Source organism: Rhagoletis zephyria, unplaced genomic scaffold, assembly GCF_001687245.7.
Source record: "Rhagoletis zephyria isolate East Lansing unplaced genomic scaffold, Rhagoletis_zephyria_1.1 Rzeph_scaffold_06367, whole genome shotgun sequence".
NCBI classification, from domain to species: domain Eukaryota; kingdom Metazoa; phylum Arthropoda; class Insecta; order Diptera; family Tephritidae; genus Rhagoletis; species Rhagoletis zephyria.
The window spans coordinates 11,139-19,902 of NW_016163450.1; the positions used below are offsets into that span (position 1 = coordinate 11,139).

Genomic DNA, 8,764 nt, shown 5'->3' on the forward strand with positions numbered 1-8,764 from the left:
CTTTTACGAAATTTCGGAAGAAAATCGGTGAAGAAATGAAAATAATGCTGCTATGTGAAGAATTTCTTGCAGACTTTTTTCAGAATTTTCTTTATTTTTCGTACAGAAATTTCTTTACGAGTTCGTGTCAACCACTTCATATAATTTTCTTTGAAGATTCGGAAAAAAATCTTTACAGAAATCAGATACTCGTAAAGATTTCGTTAAGATTTCGGGAACTTTGGTTTGCAGGGTACATACATATGTACATATCTTAATTTTTATGCGCATTTAAAACTACATACACAGAGATTCAAATGGCATATTTTCTTATTTTATAATTTCAGGGTGTGAAAAAACCTTTCGATCAAGTCATTCGTGCTAATATCGGTGATTGCCATGCTATGGGACAAAAGCCTATCACCTTTCTGAGACAGGTAAAATAAAATTAATTAAATTGAAAAAATACAACAAAACAAACAAAAAATTAGATTAAATAAAATTATTATACACTAAATTGAACTAAATGTAAATTCATTGAATTAAATTAAGTTATATTAATTTGAGTTTTATTTAATTAAATTTAAATTAATTAAATTAAATTAAACTTTAGAATTGACAAAATAATCAACTTCGCTCTTATATAAATATGTAAAGTATCGTAGTCGATACCTAACGTAATTTACATTCCCGTGCCTTATAGATCGATCGATAATGTTTATATTCTTTTCAGCTTATGGCCCTAACCTTGGATACAAGTCTTTTCGATTCACCTAACTACCCAGAGGATGTGAAGAAGCGTGCGCGCATCATTTTAGATGGCTGTCAAGGGAAATCAGTTGGCTCCTACACCGACTCGGCTGGCATTGAAGTGATTCGTAAGCAAGTGGCGATTTCATTGAGAAGCGGGATGGCATACCAAGCAATTGGGAGAATATTTATTTAACAGGTGGTGCCTCCCCAGGCATCAAAAGCATATTGGCGCTCGTTCGGTGGGTATTTCAATGTAACAGTTTTACCTAACAAGCATTGCATGATCAATTTAATATCCTTTAAAATACAATACTACAGCTGTAAAATTGGCGGCAAACGTCCCGGTGTAATGGTTCCCATACCCCAATATCCACTGTATTCGGCTACAATTTCGGAGTATGCCATGACTCGTATCGGCTACTACCTGAATGAAGAACAAAACTGGAGCATGGAAGTTTCGGAACTCGAGCGAGCCTATCAAGAAGCACGTAAAACCTGTGAACCACGCGCCCTAGTTGTCATCAATCCGGGCAATCCCACCGGTCAGGTGCTAACGCGTGAAAATATCGTAGATGTAATTAAATTCGCACATAAATACAAGCTAATCGTATTGGCTGACGAAGTGTATCAGGCTAACATTTGGGCTCCAATTCGAAATTCTACTCCTTCAAGAGTGTAGCACATGAAATGGGTTCACCCTACAGAGAAATGGAATTTGTAGCTTTATGTCGGCCTCAAAGGGCTACCTAGGCGAATGTGGTATACGTGGTGGCTACATGGAGATAGTGAACATGTGCCCAAAGGTGCAAGCCACGCTAACAAAGTCCATAACCGCTTCGCTATGTCCAACTTCTGCTGGTCAGGTGGCTATTAGCGCATTGGTAAGTGAATGATGTGGCATTGAGTTGCTTTGGTCAATTGCTTGCTTCAACATGAACAATTGTTTGTAAAAATACATCATTTAAATTTGTAGGTTATCCACCAGAAAAGGGTCGAGCCTTCATACGAACAGTATATAGCCGAGAAAGCAGAGGTTTTGAATGCCCTTAAAGAGCGCGCCGAGTTAGTATACAAAACATTCAACAGCTTTGAGGGATTCAAGGTGAATGTGGTACAAGGCGCCATGTACGCTTTCCCACAAATCGTTATACCAGCTAAGGCTATCGCGGCAGCAAAGGCAAAGAATATGGCGCCCGATGTGTTCTATGCCTTTGAATTGTTGGAATCAACCGGTTAGTATGCATGCCCCGCTGAACGGTATTTTGCATTTTATAGCTCATGAGGTTTTAAATTGAACAAAATTTTTTATTCTAACCATTTTTAGGCATTTGCATTGTACCTGGCAGCGGTTTCGGCCAAAAAGAGGGCACCTATCACTTCCGCACCACAATTCTGCCTCAGACCGACAAACTGAAAATCATGTTGGACAAATTTCAAACTTTCCACGCTGATTTCATGAAGAAATATAAGTAAATTGTATTAAGAAGATTTCATGGAAATCTGATGCTATGCAAAATATGTATGCCATCTACCATCCATCCATTGAATGGCGTGGCGCCATAGTATACTACTAACGCACCGTGGTTTGAAACTTTAATTTACAGTTCATAATACTCCAGAGCCTTAATTTTTTAACCAATTTGATAATTTGTTTTTTTTTTTAAGGAAAGCCTATAAAATGCACATTAACCTGTTGAGCCCGATAAAACTGAATGCCTAAAATTTTTGCACAAATACAAAAAAAAAATTGTGAAATTTTTATTTATAATATTTCAAATTTTTCATGTGTATTTTTTTACGTTTTGGGGGAACCCTATAATTTTTTATACTATATAACATTATGTGGTACAGGAGAATCGATTTTTTCAAAATTGCTACTTTTTCGGTACTTTACACTTACAAACTTATAATCTATATATGTAATAAAATTGTAACAGCACAATGTCTGTACATTATAGATATTAAAGAAAACTTAATATGGGGGGTCTTTATTAGAGCAATAAAAGCCAAATCAGCAATTTTTTAATTTTTTTTTTTCTGTATGTATGTTTGTACGCACATCACCTTAAAAGTAATGCATGAAATTGGTTTAGAGAGTTGCCACCTGTTTTGAAATTACAGTTTAAGTAAATTGATAAGATAAAGCAAATATTGCAATATGGCTGTCAAAAAAAAGAGATTTACGAAGGCTTACAGCCGAAAATATTTCTGAGGGTTGCCACCTCTTTGAAAAATTTGACTTAATTAAATTGATAAAATAAATGAAATATTACAATACGGGTATCAAACAACAAAAAATACTTTTAAGGCGCCGTGAAGTGCGTCGGGTATTTGCTAGTAAATAAATAAAAACTCAAAAATCGGGCTCTGCACGTATCTTGTAAATTTTAAAAGTTTTCATTTAAAAATGAAATTTATCAAATTGGTTAAAGCTCTGGAGAATTATGAAGAGTAAACTCCATCAGTTNAATATACATGAGCGCAGTTCAAAACATTTTGTATACAAAGTAAGAAAGTATTAAATTAATAAAAATCTTAAATTGAAAAAATTAGAATCATTTTGAAATGCGTTTTATTATAAGAGGAAGTGTAGAGCCCACAATATATCACTAGTTCGCGATGCATCTGATTCTTCTTTGGCGCTGTGAACACCTAAACGATTTTGGCCAAGTTTTTTTCTCAACCATTGCCGAGCGGGCCTTCTGACGGCCCCAAAACTAAAGCTGCCTTTTTACGGATCGATTTTTGTCGTTCAACCAAAATCGGCTCGTGTAAATGTCAATTCAACCGTAATATGTAAGTAAATGTTTTTGCTAGTCGATTTTCCAGTCGACCGAAATCTAACCGAGTAAAGGCAGATAAAGAAAGCAGACAACGTTTCAAGCGACGGGTATAGTGACGCAAACACTGTGTCCAAATGCGTGGCTCTATGCTTCATCAGCAATTGCTGAACCACAACTTCAGAGGTCCAACATTCGGTGTCAGAGTCGAGGCATCCCTTGACGACGCTATTTTCGTAGTCCCAGTGGACTTGCGAAATGATATGAAGTCCGAGGATGTCGATATGCTAGAGAATGGTGAGGCTACTATAGATTATTCTTCATCGTTCTAAGGCCCTTTCGACCGTTTTGCTCCCGCACCTAAATTACGGTTTATTATACAGTGCACCACAAAAATCTAGGCACAGAAAATTTTGCACGATGTAAGCAAAGTTTTTATTTTAATTTGTTTTCGCAATATTTTTTATAAAAATATGGTCGAACATATCGAGCAATAACGTGGGCTTATAATCAATACCCTCTATGTATCTGCACTTTTCACAAAAATGAGATTCTGATATAAAAATCCACCTAAAGCTTAACTGTCATCGGAGATATTAATGCTAACCTTGTATAACAGAAGAATTTACTATTAAATTGCAAAGTCAGATATCATATCAGTGTTGATAGATAAGTCCCAGTGGGTTCTAACATCACGCAGTTGTTTTTGGTGAAAATTGCAGAATTTTTTTTTTTTGGCGGTTAGGGCTCGATACTTTGTATGGAAGAAAATGCGTAACACAAAAAAGCCATAAAAATCAAACTTGAACTTGAAAAACTTGAACTAAAATTTATTAGGCTACAAAACTCCAAATTTTATAAATTTTTTTCAGTGTTGCACAAAATTCTATACTCTATTTTTTTATTTTTTTATTTTTTCTTGTGGTATGAACTACACATCACTGAAATGGACAAATTCGAGACTAATATATACATATATATATGAAATCATACCAATAGTTACGTCTTTTTGCATTTCAGGTGATGATATATTAAAAAAAAAAATCAAAACGAAATTAAACTAAAAAATAATAATTCGAAGAATTCTCTGCGCCTAAAAATTTGTGTTGACTGTAGATACCAATTTCAAAAGAATAAATTCTGTCATAGTGAATTATTGTAGTAGTATTCGTATTACTGCAAACTATCGTTATATAGGAGGTAGGCGTAGTTACCTTCAGATTTTGTTCGTATATTAACAAAGTTTAAACTTTTTCTCAAATTTAAAAAAAAAATATGCATGTTGTTTCCCCCTTTTGTGTTGAGAGTGCACTGATTCTTCGCAGTTTTTATAATCACCTCTTCTAGCGTTATACCTTAAAAAATATGTTGGTGTTTGACTCATTTCCTAATCATTCTATTACCCTTATGTTTGTCGAGTAGACCTTTGCATTGATAAACACGTTGTATTTATGAAAACAGGCATACGTATACTGGAGAATTTGGACCCAAGAATAAAATCTCCAAAACTTTCTTAGAGCAAAAATGTAATCTTTAATACATACAAACTTTAATAAATTAATATTGGTATTCTTCAACTGACAGAGACTTGGTTTATGTTTATAGGTAGGTTTTAAGTTAAGCACGTGCCTTCAGACAGCCTCATTGCGTCAACCATACAATGTGCACGGTCTTAGCAATAGTGTTTTTTGTTGTAGTAATTTTATGCGGGCTATTATTACAAATTGTCTGCTCGCACTACCATTTACTAAGAAAAAATAATAAAAATTAAATAATACAATGAACATGACTTCATTATAATCAACATTATTTATAAGATCGGTACGCGTTCTCCAAGGGCAAATACTCAGTTTTCGTCCAAATGTACGAAAATAGAATATTACTATGTACATTACAAGTTTGGAGGAATCCACTTAATACTACAATAATGATGACTAAGCTAGGCGCACTCTTCATATATGCAGTAAATTAAGGTTATTTAATATAAATCGCTTAAACTAAAATTAGTTAGCAACAGTACTTTAGAATAGTACTATACATTTTTATGCAGTATGTAGTTTCGGCGGCAATAGTATACTGCATTACCAAGCACAAAAAATTCATTGTAGTTATGAAACTATTTTGTTGTTTTTTTTCGATAATGTAAACTATTTTCCATTTATGAAAATTGCTTCGTTTCGAGTTTGACTGATTGTGAGTTGCAGCGAATGCGAAATGTTTTTATGTTGTTAGTATGACTAATCACTAGTTTTTAGTCGTTTCACTGGTCCTTCGCTGCCTTGAGAGTTGGAGTCCTCAGAAAATGGCATGCTAGAGACAAATTCGGTGGCACCTTGTGAATCGCTTACCATGGAGAAACCTAGAAGGAAGGGAAAATTTATTTAATGATGTTCCATGTGACATGCATATAAATATGCGAATATTTTTGCAGCATAAAATTTTAAATTCGAATGCAAACATTTGAACTTATCAGTTTGTGTGCTTCGACTCACAGGTGTTCGAATCTTCCGCAGTCAGACCGCCATAGGGCGTTATTTGCGGTGGAGTTGGCGTGCCTTTCTGCGAGTTCTCCTTATCGCTCTTATTAGCGTTGCTCACTTTTTTCTTTTCTGAATTGATATAGGCACCCATTTGTAAATTTTCATGGTGGTATCGCCAATGGTTACCCATTTCTTTTCCCTATGTTTTGAAAATAGTTTCAAATTTTATATGGTACATTTTCACATAAGGTGGAGGCCATCTTACCAATGTCTCACTTTTTCCACTGCATTCATTACCCGTTTGATGTCATCTTTTGCTCGGCTACGAGTTTCTGCTCTAACGCTACGCGACATTTTCAACTATTTTATACAGTATTTATGCTAATTTGTCGATTTTTTGGTAATTAAATTGCAAAGACTTTCGAAATTTGCAGCTTTCAACTTGAACGATGTAAACAGAAAACGAAGATTCGTCGAAAATGGCCGCTAAATGCCGAGTACGACTATATGACAGCTGACCATGCCTTTAGGGAGAGTTTACAGAGACGTTTATTTAAAAAAGAAGTAGGGTTGTTGTTAGTTTATTTCACTGCTCATGTGTTTATAGACCCAATAGATGACGAGGAATGTTTAAAGAATCTAAATCATTATACAACGATGTTCAGAAGTGCATTATAAACTGCCTTCTGAGTATTCTTTCGATTTTTAAACTTATAAAAAAATTGATAATGCTGGGCACCTTATGCAAAGAAAAAAATCAATAAAACAAACGAGTGTCAAAACTTAACGAAGCAGGGTGATCCATGTACTGAGAAAGAAGAAACGTTTCTAGGATTTTAGGAAACTTTGTTTAAATAATGGAACTGTGTTAGCGTTCTTTGCATTAGCACTAGGCGATTTTTTGAAATGCGATAATCGCCTGCAAAAGTGGTTTTCCTGTTTACTTTGGTTGAATCGCCATTTACACCAAAGAACGTAAATCTAAAATTTACCTTCTTTGGTAGGACGAAATTTTATCGTACATAACACACTCAATCTGCACATCGGCGACCAACACAAAACTTTTCTAGTTTACACAGACCGTATGTGTATGGTGTAACGGGATTATTTCGTAGATTCACGTACTTTTCGTACGAACTGGGTACGAATACGGCACTTCCATTTCTACTCTGCACTCGCTCCAATTGGATACTCGTTAGGTTTTCACTTACGGTAAAATGCAGCCCTGCACCGGGGTGGCAGGTGAAAAATAATTTTGACAACCTTTGTACGAAAACGACCGATCGAGCGAGTGCGAGTGTTAACATGCAGCGTTGTGAAAATCGTTCAATTTTAATAAATAAATTGTTCGAGAATCACTGCGAAATATAAGTTATTTATTAATTTTTAACGAAGTCGATGTGGTATTCAGAAATTCATTCGGTAAGCGTGTGCGCGAATCAAATTGTGTAAAGAAGTGGTGCTGTTTTGGACTTGCAAAAAGTGCTGTCATTTTCAAGGTGTAGCGACACCGCAGAAGGAAAACTCGCTGCTGGCTGCATACCATATACGCAAGGAAATCCCATCGTCAGGCTCAAGGCGAAAGACGTCCGTAAAATTTTCCAAAATTTTTCCATTTTGCATTTTTCTGTGAGAGATCTTTCAGCCAGTTTTCGACCAACCTTGTGTGAAGTTGGATGATTAGAGGCGTCGTCGTCCGCTAAGTAGTGGGAAAATTCAATAGGCAAAAGAAAAAATGAAAATTGGAAGTGTATTATTAGCCATGGTAGGCAAGGGCGATGTGCGGCAGTGGCCAATTGCTTGATGTGTAATGTGTAGTAGTTAAACCGAATGTGGTGGAAAAGTAAAGTACGAGAAAAAAGCTTTAATTGAAAATATATAAAAAGGCCAAAAAATACAACATAAAAAATATACACAACGACCGACCGAAAAAAGCAAAGTAGAAAGTGCGACAGCCAGCGAATGACGTCCGACAATTGTTAAACAACCGTGACGGTGCGCGTGGAAGAAACAAAGTGGTGTGCAAAAAATTGCAGGCGGCGCGGTGCAGTGCAGTACGGTACGGTACGGTTGGGCGTGTGTGCTATGCCTGCATTGAAGGTGAAGGAGACGTGTATGAAAATAAAACACAATTTTTTTTATAAAAACAAAAGATCAATATATGTAAAAAATGCATGTGCTAAAAAGGTAAACAAAAAACTAAAATTACCACGCGAAATGTACTCCTAATAAGGGAACCTTCTCGTATTATAAGCCTTATCTATTCCGACTTAAGATCCTAGTCACCAATTCATTGCTCTCATACCTAACATAAAAAAATTAACTACCAACTCTTTACATAAATAAACGTGTAATCTATTCGCTGCCGTCTCCAGCTATTGCACTTTAATTTATTTACTCATTGTTCTTAGTGCTTCCGTTCTTCCATTGTTTTCACTGGCGCTATAGTGTCAACAGCTGTTACGTCCAATCATTTTTTATCTGCTAAACGGCTGTCTGACAAACGGGTTCGTGGTCATCAAATCTAAAAACGGAAAAAATAAATTATTTGTGTGAATTAGTATCAGAATGCCCAAATGCGACATGAAGACTCGCTACATTCCTGCTACATTTGCCTGGATTCTGCTGCTCTCCACAACGTTCCTCTTCTTTTTCTATCCGTAAGTACCTTCTGCAAAATAGTTTATACAATGACGCTAGTCTAGGCTTAGTATCTAGTAGGAAAAAATATTGCTAAATAATTAGAATTTTTTAGCCCAGCTTGAGGTTGAT

The 8,764-nt window shown here is 35.6% G+C and overlaps 2 protein-coding genes and 1 long non-coding RNA gene across 3 annotated transcripts; 2 read left to right on the top strand and 1 right to left on the bottom strand.

Moving 5' to 3' along the window:
- Positions 1-320: 320 nt before the first annotated feature.
- On the top strand, positions 321-2,698 carry LOC108373102 (alanine aminotransferase 2-like; the record flags this gene model as incomplete). Its single annotated transcript, XM_017628949.1, is given in 8 exon segments — positions 321-416; positions 713-869; positions 872-971; positions 1,051-1,373; positions 1,376-1,447; positions 1,450-1,613; positions 1,706-1,964; positions 2,057-2,698. Coding segments are annotated over 8 exon segments (1,320 nt in total), but the record flags the coding sequence as incomplete, so codon positions are not given.
- A 1,720-nt stretch (positions 2,699-4,418) lies between these two features.
- On the bottom strand, positions 4,419-6,490 carry BCL7-like (chromatin remodeling complex subunit BCL7B-like protein). The gene is given in 4 exon segments (XM_017628951.1): positions 4,419-5,871; positions 6,005-6,127; positions 6,130-6,191; positions 6,258-6,490. Coding segments are annotated over 4 exon segments (396 nt in total). The 5' UTR covers positions 6,347-6,490; the 3' UTR covers positions 4,419-5,749.
- Positions 6,491-7,592: 1,102 nt separating this feature from the next.
- On the top strand, positions 7,593-8,508 carry LOC108373104 (uncharacterized). The gene is made up of 2 exons (XR_001848929.1): positions 7,593-8,179; positions 8,404-8,508. It is a non-coding gene; the product is annotated as an uncharacterized LOC108373104 (long non-coding RNA).
- The last annotated feature ends 256 nt before the right edge of the window (positions 8,509-8,764 follow it).